We start from the raw sequence: 19460 nt of genomic DNA on the forward strand, positions 1-19460 counted from the left end.
AGTTTTATTTTAAGAGTTTAGAATATAATATAATTAATTTTTTTAGACAGTACTTTTAGACATTTTTATTTTGTATTTAAACACACTTCCACACTGTGGAATTTATTTATTAATAATAGTAATGTTTCAACGATATTAATATTTATAAGGAAAAAAAAAACTGCTTGATGTTACTTGCTGTGTGACTGCAGGTACATTGCTTCTGTGTTGGACTATTACAAGCCTATGAAGTAGAGCTAAAATTGATTTCCACCTCCCCCCCACCTGAATCACACCTGATACAGCCATCTGTCTGCTGAAAACAGTTCACTGTTCTTGCAGCTCACTTGTAGGTACGGTGTAGGCGCTGTGGTGGAGGTCATCGCTGAAGTGCTCTGCCTGGCTTAAAAAAGCAGTGTTGAGAAGTGAGGTCTGTTTGGCCAGGCAGAACGCCTTGCTGATGTACTCGTGTTGTTTCTGGTACCTGAGCTGCGTCATACATTGCTGCACTGTGCTTCACTGTCCTGTGTTGCCAGCAAAAAAAAAAAAAAAAAAAAAAAAAAAAAAAAAAAAAAAAAAAACTGTCGCTATGTATGACTGCTACTTCTAATTGCAAGCAATTTTCCTCTGTAAAGGCCAATTAAAAAAAAAAAAAAAAAAAAAACAGAAAACAAACACCTTTAACCAACTGACATCCTTGCTAAGCTTTTAGGAGCAGACATATCTCACTCTTCCGTTTCCCCTATGAAAAAGGCGAGGCTGACCTCAAATGGGATCCCTTCTATGGTATGTGTTCATAAGGTAAAATATGTGGAATGAAAGCATTTTTCTTTGCCTGTCCTTTATGTATCAAGGCAAAATTTAATACAGTTCCAACTTATACTTTCCAGTGTTTGAGTATGTCCAAAATTAACATTAAAATACACTCGCTCATTCCCAGGATCTTCAGCTTTAGTGCGCGCCTTTCAGCAAGTGTGTGGATGGTGGATGTACTTCACTTGCAGCAGCCCTAGAAGGCGGCCCCTGGAACTGGCCAGTACAGCTAGAGACATCGGAGCGCTGCGTGCCTGGTATTTAATGGGGTCTAGAAAGTAAGTGAGAGATTCTTGGGGGTGAGGAGGAAGGAAAAGAGGTAAAGAAGGGCTTTCCCGTTAAACACACACCATAGCGTATTTGTGCAGAAAGAATGATGGTCAGAAGCTGAAGTTGTCCCTGTTCAGATCTGAACAACAGTCAAGAGATGTTCTGCAGTTATTTGGATTATTGAACTGCTGCTGCTTTCCTCCCTGTGACCCTTCTCTTTGTTTCCTCCTCTTACATCTGCCCACAGCCCCAGAGCTGCAAATGCTAAGAAGTCTCTTCATGTGCTCGCAGTCACTTCATTTTCATGTTTGGTGTCTCACCAGAAGTTGCATGCTGAGCAAGTGGAGTGCTCAAGCTTTCAAGTCTATTTCTGACTTACCTGGCAATTAAAACGAGTCTCTCTCTCAAATATTGCTTTGTTTGTCAGTAGACAGAACAAATGTTTCTGAATCTGTAACTTAAAAATAAGTCAGTTATGATAAAGGTATGATTATCAGGTATCTGGAATAGTTTTAGAGACAGCTAGGTAACAAACATCTCATTTTCCTTACAGAACAATTTTTTGAAAACTCAGATTCTTTCCAGTAGTAAAAGATGACAAAATTAATTACAATAATGTGACATTTTATTATTTATACAATAAAGAGACTTTTTAATGTTATTCAAAACACTTTTTAAATACTGAAAAAGTTGGGTACACCAAAGCCGAAAAATGGCTCTGCTATACACTGCACAGCATTGGTTTAGTCCCTGTATTTGTTTTATGTACAGAAGCATCTGCAAAATGCATTCTAAACACAATATGCACCTTACGGATTAGTGTCATACATGAAATAAAACTGGAAGGATACACCCTGCATGTGCAAATTAACTAACAATATAATTGATTTCACTGAATCAATAGATTTAAAATATAATTTTGAAGTACCTTTTTGCACATAAAATGAAGCAGCTTTCAAGTTCAGTAAGTCTTTATACTGCAAAAAAACATTAAGTACATTCACAATCTATGTTAATAAAGTAGTAAATATTTCTTCATTCAGCTTTATTTACATTAATATTGTAATTAAACTGAAAAGTACAGTTAATCATTTGTAATATAGCAATCTTTTAACACATACAAAAATGACCATTTTCTGTATATAATTTAAGCTCAAAATCACAATTATCTCAAAATATTAATTACAATACAGCCATCTCCATCATAATTAAACATGTCTTTTATAAAATGGTAAAATTTTTAATAAAGTAAGCTGTTGGTTTTGAACTGGATACAGTACTCACAAGTAGAAAACAACTGATAAGAGTGTTTGTTCTGACCAGGGTTTCAGAGTAAAGCCACATATGCTAGCAAAGAGACATAAAAGGCCCCAATTTATAAAGATGAAGCCTCTTGTGCTGCAGGGCTGTGGCTTGGTTGGTAGTGCTGCAGAAAAAGCCTTGCAAGGGCCATGTCAATTATGTATATAATGAAACGATGTAGATTCAGTTCTAGAATATCCGTCGAATTGTCCAGTAAGAGGATTTACAAAGGCTTTTTTCTAAGTGGAAACTATTTAAATTTTATGATTAGCAACTGCTTCTGAAATTTGCTTTTGCAATGAAAATTCACTTAGCCAATCCAAATTGAAAACGGGTTGTGAAAAGGAGCTCTGGTTTCCTTGCCTGGCCTCTGGGTGTCACTGTTGTGCTGCACACGTGGCTTAATGCCATTGATTACACATGCCAAAACTGAAGTTGTTAAAGAAACAAAACAAAACCACCAATTAATTCATATCCTATCCAAACTACTCGCCTGAAAGTTGTATCATTACGTTTGTATTTCACGCATACTAACAAGACAGTGAAATAAATCCTTAAATCTAATTGACTGAAAATAAAATCTGACTCTTTTTACATGTGCTTAAAATTAAATTTGCGACAGCAAAGACTGGAAGAACACTGAAGCAGGATGATGAGTACAGTACGCAAGAGTCCGTGGGTGTTGCACTCAAACTTTAGATTAAAAAAATCTTATTTTCATTTGGAAATTCAAAATGTAGAATCCCACCAGTTAAAAACAAAACAAAACAAAAAAACCCCTCATTGCTAAGCTACATAGCAAATCTGCAGCCCATACTTGAGGCTTAGAATTTTCATGCACCTGTTTATGAATTTTGGCAAACTGAGACTTACGTTAGCTCTTGTCTTAGTTGTACATGGCTTGCCTGGTTGCGCGCGCGCGAGGCCCATGCTAGGGTTGAACACAGAGCCTAGGGTGCTCCTAAGCTTAACTTTCTTTTAAGAGGATGGGCAGCATCCGCAACGAGCTCTAACTCTAGTCCTATCACTGTTACGTTCCCCAGGAATAAATGCACATAACGCCCAACAACCATAGTATTAATCCCTGTGTCAGCTCTTGAGACCAGATCCTGCATGTGAACAGATGATTGAAAAATATGGTTTGTCATTTATATTTTCTTTGCATTTACTGTTGCATATATCTCTAGCAGATATATATTATATATAAATATATATATACACATATATATAAATATGTATATTTTTTGATTGCATAAGGTAATTAAAAGGCTATGTTACAAGCCAGAGTGGTTTAACCAAGAAGAGAGACTTTATGTTCAAAGTGCTTGTGACATACCACTTACCATCAAAAGCAAATCAATTTTCTGAATGTTTCATAGTCTGATTGTTTTAGTTGTATTTTTTCAGTCATGGAGATTAGCAGTTTTCTGTAATATCAGAGATTTAACTTTTTAGATCTAGAAATACCTATGTATGTGAGCTAAACATAATTACATAGCCATTACAGCACCTTTTCTAAGGTCTTTTCAGTCATGTTCAGAAAACACCTCTACCCTATAAAAACCATCAATAGTCTTTACAACAGAGTCGGCCCAATAACCAGTTGGAAAGCATTGGTTTAGCTGTCCCATGGATGTTCAGCACTCAGCTTTGGGATAGTATTGTCCTTACCAGTTACCTGCGCTGAGACGCTGGCAAGAAACGGACTTCCTCAGCCTGCACACAGTCACTACCTCAGGATCTACTGTAGACCCATAAAAATAAGCGCAGACATGGACATGTTAAAAATATATTGGGAAAAAAAGTCAAAGCAGATAAGAGGTTAAATATTGCTTTTACAAACAACTACCTTTTAAAAAAAAAATCATAATTAACATCCTGCTCAAGTCTGCAAACTTTGAAAGGGAAAAATAATTAAATTATTGTGACTAGAGGGTCCTGTAGAGTTCCTGTGGTCTTAATGTTTTTCTCAAAATAAGAAAAACATTTTAGAGACAGGATTTTTTTTTTTTAATTGCAACTGCCCTATAATAAGACTGGGAAAAAAAAAACCAAAAAAAAACAACAAAAAAACCCCATGTTGCTAAGAGCCTGGCCACTGGATTTTAGATACAGCTGGAACTCAAAGAATCAGGAGTCACTTCAATTAATTTAGATTATGTGACACTGATTGTAGTACAGCAGCATGAACTTTGACACTGACCATTTAGTGCCTTAAAATGTGTTGCAAAATGGGGATAAAGGATTTACAATAAAGGCTTGCTTCTTTTTTTTTTTTTTTTTTTTTTTTTTTTTTGATCGCTCCTTCTGAGGCGCATTAGGTAAGTGTTTATTGCAGAGGAGCACGTCCACAGCTAACAGAACTATTGCCCTGGGATCAGATACCTTAGAGCTAAATTCTAACAGGATGCTAAGCCTGAAGAGGGGAACAGTTCGGGTGGCACTTTGGACTTTCTGATAGTACTTTTAACACAGCATGTTTCAGTTGTTATTAAAATCTCCATGAGAAGCTTTAAAAAAATTAGTTAATGATGTGGGAGACCATATGGTATAATTGGGAGTATTATATAGTCTAGAGAAAGGAAACCATCCATAATTTTGAGACTGTGCTTGCTTGGATTAAAATTCACACACACATGCAAAACTGGACATGCACATGGAATTCACCCAGGGTAAAATGCCATCTACATACTATTTGTCTGCTACCGGCATTTGTCCTGTAACCATATTTAATAGGAAAGCGTAGCCAAGGCCTGCACATAAGATAGCATCCTAACTGCGAGCCTTGTTGGGCATTATTGCGCATGTAAGGCTACTGAAGGTGCGAGTTACTTGAAGGACTAATGTAAAAGCCTCAACAGTCCCATTAAAGTGCCTCTTAATTGCTTGCAGTATTAGCACGCTCCAAACGTCACTTAGAGTAATCGGAATAAAAATAAGCCCCCCCCCCAAAAAAAAGAGCCTACAGTAATAAAGCTTTAACATCAACACCACTTTCCAAAAATACCTTAAGTTGGGAGTTTAATCTTGTTTACTGCCCCCTCCCCGCCCCCAGGAGCCAGTGGGTGTTCTGGCTAAGGACTTAAATGTGACATTCTCCTACACTAACTAATTTAATTTTATTCTAATTTCCGTTTCATTATGATCCATTAATAAAAGCAAGCAATCTTGAAATAGAGTTCTGCACACAGCCACAACTGATTATGCCATTGCACTTTGTATCTAATAAAGGTAGCATGCAGAAAAACAAAATACTATATTCAAAAGCACTAAAGAAAGATCACTGGTCTTTTTAATTCACCAGTTCTTACCTATATGTTGTGTCTTGGTTATAGGTCCAGAGGCAGAACCCTTGTCATCCTTCTCATTTCTGTACCAATTCCTTAGCACATTTTTGGTGCTACGTAAGTAATACATATTTAATGATGGAATATGCCTCAAGACTCTCTGTCTTGTAGTTTTGCTTGGGGGAGAGATGGTTGGATGCATCATATTCTGTAGGATCACGTTAGACAATGTTATAGCATGAGGCAAAACTGTATTAGCAATTATTTACTCCATTTTCTTGCTTGAAGCAGAAGTCACAGGAATTATTTCTGTGCTAGGGAGCTCAGTTACAACAAAATGCCTATGGTGTGAGCAAGAGCGTATATGTGCATATATACTGCAGAACCGTATATGTGAGCAGGTGGATTCACATTTGTAAGCACGATTTTTCTGCATGGAAAGACAGAAGCTGTTCTAGAGAGGAATTTAGGGGCATAAATGCCTATTAAGGGACCTAAACTCTCATTTAATGTAATTAACTAAGAAAGACATGTGTAGGTGTCTAATTTTTTTTTTTTTTTTGAACACGATGCTCAGTAAACACTCAGTGAAGATTTAAGAATGGAAATTGTGGCCTCTGAAATGCCATGAATGTTAAAAACATTGCAGAGGGGCTCTGCCAGAAACTCCATGATTTGAAGGGGGTCTGTGCTGAAGGTACATAGTGAAATTGCATCCTTACAATCGGAAAAAAATGGGCAAATAATGATCCTAAAACAAATCATGTGAATTTACCAAGACTTTTTAAGCTTGGCGTATCAAGATTTTAATTTACTGGAATGTATTCATTATTTAAAGTTATTTTCTGGATATAATCATTTATTTAAATTGTAAATTTTAGGATTAGCATTAGTTATGGCTGACTCTGAGGCTGTTTTGACACTCAAGTGGTACAGGAGCACTTCCAGTAAGAATACTTGCATGTATAAAGTAAAAATTTGTATTATGTGGGAACCTGCTTAGTCATCTTGGAGTTTGTTTCATAAATATTTATACCAATAAACTTAATCATTCATGTTGATCGGGGAAAAAAGAGAGAGGCAAACAACCACAGAGTAGGAAACCTGCATACAAATTCAAGTGTCACTTTCTGAACGACTGCTAAGTACCTTTGAGGATCTGAGCCAAGGGCTGCAGTTCTGTATTTTTCTCATTTCACCGCCACACTGGCTTCAATGCCTCCGGCTGTCGCTTGGTGAAGTCCTGACTCCACATTTCCACAGTTGCCGTATAATTAAAAAAAAAGGGGGGGGGGATCCAAACACGATTAAAAGTTGATGCTTCAAAATATCATTAGAGTATAGTTTCTACTTTAGCTGTTCAATGACTCATTTGTATGTAGGGAGCTCTTTAGCTTCTTTTCTGTCTGCACAGCTCTCTTCATAGTAACACTCCTTCCTTCCTTCCTAAACTTAACAGGCCTTTCCTTGAAGCCCAGGCACTACCAAAGAGGTTTTAAGAAAGAAAGACTGAGCCACCTGGGGAGGCGGGCGTCCATCTGGAAACCTAGTTAACAGGTAAGAGCAGCCAGGGGTGGGGAGGGCAAGGTGTCCGTTTTCCTTGGGCTGGTGCGCAGGATGAGAGCCAAGGTCCCCTTGTGGCCAGGCCAGTTTCTAACAGCAGCCAGGCGCGAATGCCTAGAGAAAAGCCTATCAAAAGAGCAAGGATTCGGGGTCTACCAGTCTGGTGGTCCCACTCTCTCCCCTCCCAGCCTCCCGTGTTTTGCAGTTTAGGGACTCAGGCCAGAGCAGCTGCTGTGCATGTAATAACCTCAGCAGAGTTCTCTTCTGTGAATTTGTGCAGTTTCCCTTTGGATCTGATGTAAACTTCAAGACATCCAAAACATCCTGTGTAGGAACTCCAAGTATTAGCATGTTCTACTAACGTAAGGGAAAAAATGAAATACAGAGAAATGCTGACAGCATCTTTTACAGCTCCTATCCTTCTACCTACTATAAACAGGGCTGTAGCAAAATTTCACCATGAGTATTTATACTGCCAGGTCCATTTAGCAGACAGGGCATTATATACAGTGGCACTACTTTATTTTGAGGTAATGTTAGTTTAATTTGAAATATAATTACCTCAGTCAGGGTGCCCTTGATGGGAAGAGAGAAAAGTTTTAAAAAATTCTGGAGGCTCCTGTAAGCAGAAGAGTAAAACGTGTCACAGGCTGGGTCCGTGTGACATAGCTACATTCATCTGACCTGGGTTTTTAATTGTGCTCTAATCCAGTTGAAAAAGCTGTAACTGAGCCTGGCCCCACTGTGGTCCTCACGGGGAGCAGGTTATTGCTTTCCCTGGAGTCCATTGCTGCTCAAGCCAGTGGAAACAGGATCCTGTGAAAAAATCTTGTGGGAGGCTGTCTTGCTTTCTCCTTCTTGCTGTCAGTTATAAACACAATATGCATCTGCATTACTGAACCAACAGTAGTTTAGCAAAATTTTGTGCCATCAGTATTATTCTCCACTCAAAACAGCACCGGGATTTTTACCTTAAGGTTTTAAAATAGCATACTTCAGTGGGAAAGCTTTGCACGTGCTCTCTCAATGTCATTCATCTGTTCCCCCTGTGATGTGTTGTACCTTAGATTAAATCTACTCCCATTCATTTTAATGAGACTGTCACTCAGATAAATGGCTGTTATAAATGTTAAAGCCTTACTGATAGTGAATATAGCAGGGGAATATAGCAGGGGATAACACAGCCTGGACCAGAATAAAAACACTAAACAACATAAGGCTGGGAGAATGGAAAATGCAAGTAAAGGGCCTACAACTGTAGATTAAAAAGTCAAAAAAATAAAAATAGCATCAATGAAAGATTTTTTCCTGCCACCCATCACATAACTTCTTCCTTCCATTTATAAACTGCATCTGTCTAAACATACTATTTGCATTTAACGTGTTCACATGGAATCAACTGAAACTATCAGACAAAAGTAAGTTAATATATTTTCATAGAGGTTGTTTATATTTAGGTCCCAGAGTTGAAAGTATAATTTATTAAGTATCTCACCCTGTATAGTGACATTTTAACTAATTAGTATGGAACCAGCTATACACACTGCATATGTACAGTTATTTTCATAAGGCATATAATATCTTTGCATTGAAAATAAATCAACATCATTTAATTTAATTTAATATATACTTTCTTTGAGGTGTTTATGAAAATATTTTTCTCTATATTTTTGTATGTGACATGATAGAAATATTTCATGGGAATTACAGCTTAATATATTTTATCTTTATAAAGGCATATACAACTTTGAGGCAGTGTTTCTGATGGACAGCAGAATTCCTAAAGAATTTGTATGTGCTTCTGTGTTTTGAAATTATATGAAATTGACTTTAAGAAGTAACTTGATTAAAAAAACGCACCAATGCACAGCCAGAGGCTGACAATTAAAACTAATACATAGCCACATGAACAATATATTTATATAGTTAATATTTTTTTCAAGATGATCAGTACTAACATATAGTATTATACATTTGGCACTACTGTTTGCCATTGGTCCAGCAATTGGCAAAAAATTGTTTCCTATGTATAAATCTGGTTGAGCATTAGATCTGGCTAGACATATTTACTATTTATAAAAAAATATTTAGACAGTAAGCTCACGCTGAATAACTAGGTCTACTGTATTCTGGAAACTCTTCAGTAGTAGTACAGCTTTTTCATGTTCCATATGTACAAAACTGTGTCCATTTGCCTGTAACACAAAAAAGAAGAAAAATCAGATAGATAAGATTCTATTTAATATCTTCATTTTGGGGAGCAAAAAGGGATATATGACAATGGAGTCAAAGAATCATGATGTGTTAAAATAGAAAAGGGGCATAGCAGTATTTTTGATTACTTATGCTCTGTGGAAATGCAGTTCCTTATCTTGAACAACATCATAGGTATAAAATAAATAACAGTCATGTAATGATTTCCTGCAGTCAGGGCAACTGATTGGGCCATTAAGAGTATACATTTCTTTCTTCCTTCATTGGATAGATGCTGCAGCACACAGAATATACAAAGTCAGAGAATAAGTAAATCTGTTTCAGAGATTTTCAAGGAAGGCAGAAATGATATAACTGAAAACACATTATGATTGTCATCTAAGGTGGCAGGTAACAGGCATGCAGCTAACACTTGAGAAAAAGTAGCAAATGTACATGGAATGCTTTGAAGACCTCCATAAGCCCTTGCTTCGAGAAGATGCCACGTTGAAGAGTGCATGCTAACAGGACAAGAGGCAATGGCCACACGTTGGAAAATGGGAATTCTGGTTTGGTGTAAGGAAATTCATTTTTACTATGAGGGTGGTTGAATACTGGCACAGGCTGCCCAGAGAGGTGGTGCAGTCCCATCCCCACGGATGCTCAGCGTGGACCTGGGCAAGTCCCTGCCCAAGCTGAGCTAATTAGTCCTGCTTTGAGCAGGGGATGGGCTAGATGATCTCTGGGCGTCCTTTCCAACCTAAATTGTTCGTGATTCTATGATATTCCACGTATCTTTGGAAAAAACACTAACTCTGGAACAGAGCTCAAACACTGTGAAGCTCAAAGAAAGCTAATGCTTCCTAATGCGCTGCTGACTGCAAACGCAGACACAGGCTCATCTCATATGCAGATATGCTGCATATACAAGGAGGAAAAATTTTACTGAATGAACTGTTCTGCTTTAGTGCTGATTAAAATCTTTCTGCAACTTCTCTGTTACAAAGCTATTTCGACATCTTAACTGATAAACCTAAATTGCCTTTTTGAGAAGCACAAATAGTTGAATGTTAAACAGAATGCCTGCGTATGACTGACCAAGGGTGACCACAGATTACCAGCAGCGTACTGAGTGGGCCGAATCAACCAAAGTCTAAGATCCACCAACATACAGAGTAAAGGACAGCCTTGGAAGTGCTTACGTACCGACCCAAGAGAACGAGAACTACAGACACCTGCCATTCAAGCATCTGTGAAAGCCTCCAGATTACTACTTCGGTGCTGCCTAATTCCTCAGACCCCAGCAGAGTCCTCTAACTTCCTTTCCCTGGGGAGCCCATAACATCTTTGGTTTGCATCTGTCCTGGCGGGAGTTAGGCAGTATTTGCAATCGACCTTTTCCAGAATTGTTACAGAGGAAATACGAACTAAGTACATCACAGACTATCACCAGCGTATGCTGTTGGATCCTTTAGGATCAAAGTGCTTTAATGAACCAGCAAGACTTTCCTGTATTTCACAAGCTGAGGAAAGACCCTTCTCCTGGCTGGATACAAGCCATAGCTGTGTTTCACTGGATCTGTAAGGATCAGGATGCATTCAGTCCTGAGGACACACACTAGTCTTCTACCCGAAAAAGGCACCTGCAAAAGCATGTGCCTAAGAATTGTAGTTTCACAGTTAGCTAGGTAACTCTATGCAGGGAAAATAAAACCTTTTAAATGTTAAAGCATCCCTCTCTCTTTTACCAAAACTGCTTGGAGAGACACAAATACATGATAGAAGCATTACTGTTCCTCCTGAAAACACCCTGCTAAAGAGATTCTTCAGTGTAAATGTTTTAAAAATTTCCCCGTGGAGCCTTGGCCTGATACTATTCTTACTGCATATCACTTCTTGGATAAACTGAATTTATCACACATGGACGAACACACTTGGATGTCCTACTAATGGTAATAAACAAACATAGTAATAAATAAAGCAGCCAACAAATAACACTGGGAAGAAAAGCATCAGGGAGACATGCTAGAAGTGAAAATCTGTAGAACAGATGTTATAGAGGACCAGTAAAAACCTGATCACTAGGGCAGACAGTGTGAAGATAAGAGTGGGATCTGGCTGAGGAAACCGAGGAAGATAGTTCCTACATCAGAACCCCAGCAGAAACTTAAGGCACAAGATAATGCACCTGTGGAAAGACAGTAAGAAGCGCAGACAGCTACAAAACCAAAGAATAAAGATTACAGGAGAGGATGAGCCTATTTCTAATGTCTGAAACTGCTTATATAGTAACAAATATTATAAAGCGCTGATGACAGATACGGTATCATCTCATAATGTGACTACAAATAGAGATGACGGCAGTAGGTGAAAATGGAGATGAAGAAGTGGAGATCAAGTGAAGCTAGTGAGTATTAATACTCCTGAGTTCTCAATGCCTTGGGGCCTGGATAGTTCTAGCTAAAGGCATTGCTCATATTTAAGAAACAAAATAATCTTCATCCCTTCACATCCCTGCTTTTCTCATGTTAATTCCTTCATGACATTTATGACTTTTGTTTTTTTTGCCACAATATAAATCAATACCTGATAATAGGTATTACACATGAGTAGAAATAATTTTAAATAAAAGGAAAATAAATGTATGCAAAGTACCCTTCAATTACAGAGAGCTTTTCAAAATCACAGGGCTATGCAAATACTAGGTGGTTCAGAGAGGGTGAAAGCTGGACTCTGCCATCTCTAAAGGTTGGCCAGCAGGACCGAGTACATCAGGACTGGGACACCAGACCTAGAGAAGGAGTGTTTTAAATGATCTCTGACTCCTTCAGAGGGAACAGGAGGAGATCTGTGACTTGGGGCCTGCTCGTGGTGCTACTCAGCATCACTGCTCAGATTTTGCAGTTGTAGTTCAAACCTTACACAGGGTTCAAGCCCTCAGACAGTTTCTTCCTAATATAAGGATTTCCTGTATTTTCTATACACATATGTAGACAAAGCTCAAAATGATGAACATGTAGTTCAAAGGCTGAAGCAAAACAGATATGATATATTTTCTCTGTAAATGTGGCTCTTAAATGTAAAACATGCTATGTAAAACATGGGCAAACATGCTATGAAAGAAAATGAGAGATACATTGTTAATCCCATTTTTGTTCCATATTACACCCTACTGAAGAGGTTTTTAAGTCAGGAAATAAATCTAATTCTGAGAACACTGTTACTAAGTAGGCACAAGTTTGGGAATATATAAGTAAGTGGGCTGCATGAATCATTTTGCATTAATTTGCAAGGTAATCAGTGACTCCTGATAAATTTAAATAACTAAAATTTCCAGTCAGGTTTTGGAAGGCTACATATATTAAACACATTGCAATTTCATAAAACTCTGAAGTCACAGATTCTATTCCTTTGAATTACTTTGGATGATATTTTGATTATGGTATTTTGCATTGCAAGGCAAATGAAGGACAGTCTAGTATCACTGCTGTAGCCCTACTTTAATAATGTTTAAGCATATGGTGTAGTAAAAAGTAAATTTCTGATAAAATTAACTCATTTCTGTCTGTACTAACGGTTTCAATCAATTAATGAAACTCATTGAAAACAGTGAAAAATAAAACATTCAACAAACTTCATATATATAATGTGATGACAAAATCTGCAGAGTAAAAATTCTGTTACCTAAAGAATAGAGCAATACCTTAAATATGATTACATAAATATAGGTAAATGGTCCTATTTCAGGAGCACAAGCTGAAACACGGGAAATTCCAAGTAAATACAAGGAACAATGTTTTCCCCGTGAGGGTGATCAAACTCTGGAGCAGGGGCCTGGAGTGGCTGTGGGATCTCCACCCTTGGAGAGGTGCAAAATTTGACTGGACAAGGTCCTGGGCAGCCTGCTCCATTGGACTTGTTTTGAGCAGGGGTTGGACTAGCAAGTTTCAGAGCTCATTTCCAACCTGAATTATTCTGTGGTTCTTTGCTCCTTTCTTAGGTCAGCTGGAATTTTCACATGGATGAATTAATACCAATCTATCCCAATCTAGATCTTCAAATATACAATATTCAATATATCTTAGAGCAGGAACTTGTGCAACAGACTGATTCAGAACAGGCCTGGCCTCTCTGGGACCAAGGTCTTCATCCTTCTGATGCCTGCTCGGATCTGAAAGACTTAGATGTAACCCACACAGCCACCTGGCTGCTTTAAAACTGTCCTGAAAGTGATTTTACTCTCAGCTGAAGAGAGCATCCTTTGTACTCCAAACTTAAAGGAAACACCTATTATGATTAATATGAAAGACAACTCAGATACTTAAGTACCTCATTTAGAGCAGAACAGCTCAACATGTTTCAAAGTAATCAGGCATGGTTTTAGTTCTCAGTTACTTCTAAAATTCTCATCTCTGTCAAATACAATGTGAGGCAAATCAGTGAATTTACTGCATTTACTGATTCACATATGCTTAAGACAATGAATCTACTGATTTATTTCCAACTCATTTTTAGAACACTATTCTGACTATAAGTTTCAGTTACTTCAAGAACACAAAAAGATCTTATAAAATTGGAGTTTTATGTAATTTTTCTGTCCCTGATGAGATACAAAAACTTTCATCTGTATTAAGGCAAAGAGGCTGTATTTAGTCTGGTCTGCAAGCTCACTGAGACACATGAGCTGGGATCTCTCACCTTGTACATCGTTACCAATAGTGAGAGTCCCGAAAGTTAAACTGCTTCTTCTACAGCTCCGCTAGTCTTCAGAGGGGCTGTACAGACTTACTCTTCCTTTATTAATTATTTAACTTCGCTGATTCGGTTTGCTAAAATAAGACACTGCACTTGTTCATTGTGCCTTTCCAGCTGGTGCTGGTAGCGAAACAGCAGGCTGTCCAGGGGAAACCCGGCTTTGGGCTGCACCACGAACCAAATTGTGCTGCGAGGCCTCGTGCCCCGAAGGCGTGATGAGTATTTGCCTCTCCTCTGTTTCCTTCTGGACAATAAAGTGATCATGTGAACGCCATGTCTGTCTCCAGGTAAGATTGGAATTATAATAGATAAGGTTAGTAGGTAAACCAGCTGTGTTGTTGTTCAGCAGGAGCAGCAAGGATGGCATTAGAGAAGCAGAATTAAGTTTCAAAACTTTCAGGAAAAATAATACTTAATTGCATCCTATTTTTAATGAACAACCTTTGACTTCCCTGTATTTCATTTTATCATCAAAGTACTGTTTCTTACTGTGCAAAATAAGGACTGAAAACTAGGTAAATGGAAAAGATTAAAATAATTTCATATGGAAAACATGCATTATGTTCAAATGGTTATACTGTTTTACAGCTTGTACTCCTTTCCATCCCCATTTATCCACTTGTTCTGAATTTAAATAGCGGGAGGTCAAACTTGTAATAAAAACATACCAAGACATTGTGAATCATGAGGCCCAGAAAGCTACTGCATTTCTTCCCTTATTAGATTGGACTTCAGGGAATACAGGGGAAGTTATTACAGGGATGGCGCATGCTAATAGTGCAGTTAAGAGGAAATCATCGTTAATGCTCTGAACTGGGAGTGCTTTTCAGTAAGTGCCCTCTGGTATGACATCAGGAGAAATCATTAGACATAGCAGCAGCCATGAAATAAATGGAGGTCAAAAGTGTGTATCTTAGATAATGACATGATAGTACAGACATACAATGGTCCTGTTCTTGTATACAATAATATAAACCTCAATTAGTTCTATTAAGAATATTCTTAGTGTATGTCCATTCCTTGCCACTGCAGACAACATTCTTACCATATTTTGCTTTTACTTTTTTAATATATTTGTCTCTTACCTATTTTTGTTTCTGTTACTAAGCCTACTTTTCAATATCACATTTTGACTATTCTAAATATCTCTAGTCCACTTTGTACTTCAGTTAGCTTGGCTATTTTCTTTATTTAATTTGTTTTTGAATATACTAGCAACTGAACATAAGCTGTCTATTATAAACTTTAGAGAGGATAAAATAATTTCACAGAGAAATATCTACTGCAAATAGATAAAGAGAAATGAAGGCCTAACTACAAACAAGCCAAACAGAATATTTGCTGGTGGGAGACAAGCTAAAACCACTGAAGTGTAGGAGAAGTAGGAGAGGGAGAGGGAGGGAAGAGAGAAGAAAAGAGAAGGAGAGGAGAGATCTTACTGCAGATGTTGGCAAATGCCCTTGGTATGCTGACATTTCCTTCATGTAACTAATTAAAATAGTTATCCTCCAACCCTTGATCAGTCTGCATGGCTTTAAAAAGTCTCTCAGACAATTGTAATGACTCTCTTCCACTTGTCAAAAGTAATACTATTTGTTGCCAGTGGGAATACATTTTCTAGGCTTAAAAATACCTTGCAGGCTATGGCCAAGAACCCTTCCTTGTATGGACAGCCATTATTTTCTGTGAAAGAAATTTTTGAGAGGTGTATTCAGGAACAGCTTGTCTTTCTTCTATCTGGATTAGAATGCAACACTTAGATTTAAAATGTTTATTTGAATACAAAAAATATTTGTTTCAGAAATGTAAAAGAAAACAAAAAGTAGGGATTTCTCAGTAAGTTATTCAACTGCACCTATGATCCAGTAGAAGGGGTATTTTTCAAGCGAGAGCATTCAAAAATGTTCAGGTAGTGAAGGACAGGCAAAAATAATGCAAGTCACTTTTCTCTGTGAAAATGTGAATACATAGTTCCTTACACTGGTGTCATATCAGCTGCAAAGATAAAAATTATAAACATGTCTTGCTTTGTCATGCACTTACGCTTGTGAAACTGCTTGTGAAATCTCCATTCTCCCTGCACTTTCTTATGCTGTTAGTGTTGAAAAGGTGGAGATGATGCAAAGAACACTTATTTTAGAGTTTAAAAATAAGACTGCATCACCTGGATCATTCCTGCGACAGATTTTAAGCAGGAACCATTTCTTGAAGTGCCATTCCCTTGCAGAAGGGTGGTGTGTTTACGGATTTTACTTTCTTCCCCCTGGGCTTTAGTCAGCATTCACAGGGAAGGAACAGAAACTACCAAGCAAAATTTAGGAGAGTTTGACTCCTTGTTGTGTTATACTCTCTCTGTTCTTAGCATATTCTCTGGGTTTAACTCAGTTTCCAACTGGTGGGGGTGGTTCTCAGACAGCACACCCTTGTGCCTCCTTTTCCATACCTCCATTTCGTTTTCTAACAGCTTTATTCTTTCCTTCTGAGCTTTCAAAAGTACCACAACTAAGATTGTTAGTTTTGATCAGCATCAAAATAAAGTACCATAATAAAAGAAACAGTAGTTAGCTTACACTGAAAACAGTATCACTGTACTTGTAAGATGCAAAGATTTGCTTTATAACTCCATTCAGTTAAAACAGTTAAACTGATCCATACCTTGAGGATCTTATCACCAGGCTGGAGCAGGCTGGATGCTGGTCCGTCAGGCTGAACCCTAGTAACAAAGATACCCTATAAGTCAGAAGTAACAGAGGTTAGGATGCTATCACCAAGAACTAGTTCCCAAAATACAGGTGTCTCCCTACTTGGTGGTCTGGAGGCTTTATATCTGGTAATGCTCTAAATATTAATCCATTTTTTAAATCTGTAAGGAGCCAAACAGCAGTACCAGTTTGTAGCAGCTCTCCATGACCTTCAGCTTGTTATCTCCTGATAAAAATATAATTGTGGTTCATTTGAAACTAAGAGGCCATTTCACAAAATAATGTGTAATTTGAATAGTTTCTGGCAACTAGAAACTAAGCAAGAGAAACACAGTTATCAGGAGGAAAATGAAAATGGGGCAATCACTAATTAACTACAGTAATGCATGCCATAATCTTTGTTTACTTCCTCTAGGAACAAACCTATGTATTCTGAAAAGCAGTCTTTTTGATATTCAGTCTCATTGTTTGTAAGATCTTTTAATCCTATGTCTGAGGAGTAAATGTCTTTAAAAGAAAACAAATTTATCAAATGAGAAAGAATATATTTAAAATCCATTTTTAGAATTTCAGTTAAATATGTTAATAACATGTAAAAACAGAGATTGAGTTTCTGAGTGATGAAACATTTCCGATACAGTTCTTGCCCTATACTTCTGTCCTTAGCCCTGCAGCTCAGGGTGAATACTTTCTAGAAGGTTTTAGAACTGAGTGTAGATTAGGTTTTAGCCATTTACATTGCTCATATTGACATCAGCAGAATTCACTGGTTATCATCATCATGCAAGTCACGTGCATCTCTGAAGGATTTTATAGCCTTCTTGCGCAGAGGATAGTCTGGTATTCCTATTAACCTTATAGAAGCCAGAGCTCTTTGGGAGCATAAGGATGGGGCTCTATCCTGCTTACATTTGGTCCATATGCCATTAACTTGTGACATGAGTCTGCCATTCAAAATGACGGGCTATTTCTGTGCTTTTTATTGCTTTTCTGTCCCTTACTCTCATCACAATATCATCAGCTTATGTCATGGCAGGGGTACATTAATATGCAGAAGAATGCTCACTACCATGTCCACTGATCTCATCCTGTAGACAGCAGAGCACCACATGCATGATTTAAAACCACTAAAAGTGACTGGCATGTCTGATGAGAGACAAGATCACCCTCTTACGGCTTTTGTGATATTTAAAACATGATAGAACTGAGGTAATAGTGTGGGAAGAAACACTTCAGACTAATAATACAGAAAAAGCTTTATTAATTCTTTCAACAAAGCTACCCTAGCACTGCTCTCTTAGTCCACAATTTATGGGAAAAAAAATTGCATTTCTGTTATTAGCAAAATTAAGACCATCTAAAGCTGCTATCACACTGCATGTATTACTCGTAGATACAGTCACGTTTGGCTATAATTTCTTTTTAAATAAATTCATAAAATGGAAGTATAGATTATAAAATTATAGATCAAATTAAGGAAAAAGGACATGATGTTATAAAGTGTATTAGAAAGAGAACACTTACTAGTGTGCATCCTCAACGAACAAAAATGATTATGTTTTAAGGGCTAGTCATGAAAATGCCTGATGAGTATATGCATTAAAATTAACTATTCTTGAAGCTCAAAACAGGGATTTATTGACAATAAAAAGTGAAAGAAATCAAGATTATGCTAAATGGATATTTCCAAGAGTATTCTATTTTTCCAGTTAGCTGGTTTTGTTGTAATTCAGGGTGGTAGGGAAATCTTTTTTTTTCATTTGCATGCAAATCTCAAATTTTCCATGAAAGATGAAAAAATAATTTGAACTTCATGATTTGCAAAACAGTCTCAATATTTATGTTCCAGAAAACAGTCTGAAAAAATTATCTTATGTGTGGAATATAAGCCAGACACTTTGTGTGATTTCTGTTTTGATTCCTTGGTCTTTATTAACCAGAAAAGCAAAAGTGAATACCACTTCTTTAAGGAAAAAAAAAAAAGCCAAATATGGGAACAAGTTGTCTCAATTATCACAGCGGAAGTGGATAAAAATTTCATTCATCCTATCCTATGTCACCACTATGTGGCATTGTAAAATAAAGACCGTCTGGTGAGAAATTCAGGACTTACCTTATCAGAAGGTTTGAATGGATTTCCTTGTCCACTTATTCCACCACTGATACTAAAACCGAGGCCAGGATTCTTCTCTATTCTCACACAAAACTAAGTTAAAATGGAAAAATATAGAAAGTTAAGTCAGTATCAACATTAAAGCCAATTCCCTAAACAGTAGCATCTTTTTCATATATTCCATTTCACCATTAATGAGATGAGTTGACCCTCCCAAAGGCTATGTTACACAACGTAGTAAAAGCCACTAAAATATTGTTATAAACTGAGTGTTTTCATGATTTTAACATAGTTTGATGATATCATAATATTCACAAACCTAGATGCATCTTGATACATATTTTAAATTTTAGATTTTTATAAATTCTGCTTCTATTTTCAAATACAGAAAATAAAACTGAGATGTGCAAAAAAGCAGTTCACACTGGTCAAATTTTTCACTCTCACAGGAACACTGGGATAAAGCAACATCAGTGAGAACAA

At 37.3% G+C, this 19460-nt stretch overlaps 2 protein-coding genes and 1 long non-coding RNA gene across 3 annotated transcripts in view; 1 reads left to right on the forward strand and 2 right to left on the reverse strand.

Moving 5' to 3' along the window:
• SRSF11 (serine and arginine rich splicing factor 11) overlaps positions 1–19460 on the reverse strand; it is a 235526-nt gene that overhangs the window by 44304 nt on the left and 171762 nt on the right. The gene's annotated exons all lie outside the window — the stretch shown is intronic.
• LOC134143470 (uncharacterized) lies at positions 581–14415 on the forward strand. The gene is made up of 4 exons (XR_009959121.1): positions 581–1049; positions 5700–5768; positions 7111–7208; positions 14277–14415. It is a non-coding gene; the product is annotated as an uncharacterized LOC134143470 (long non-coding RNA).
• LRRC7 (leucine rich repeat containing 7) overlaps positions 9302–19460 on the reverse strand; it is a 98737-nt gene continuing 88578 nt past the window's right edge. The window contains exons 23-25 of the mRNA XM_062581560.1: positions 18978–19070; positions 16818–16892; positions 9302–9409 (exon numbers count right to left, since the gene is read on the reverse strand). Of these exons, the coding sequence (XP_062437544.1) occupies positions 9302–9409; positions 16818–16892; positions 18978–19070 (276 nt within the window). The remainder of the gene's footprint in view (positions 9410–16817; positions 16893–18977; positions 19071–19460) is intronic.

This window comes from Rhea pennata, chromosome 8, assembly GCF_028389875.1.
Source record: "Rhea pennata isolate bPtePen1 chromosome 8, bPtePen1.pri, whole genome shotgun sequence".
NCBI lineage: Eukaryota > Metazoa > Chordata > Aves > Rheiformes > Rheidae > Rhea > Rhea pennata.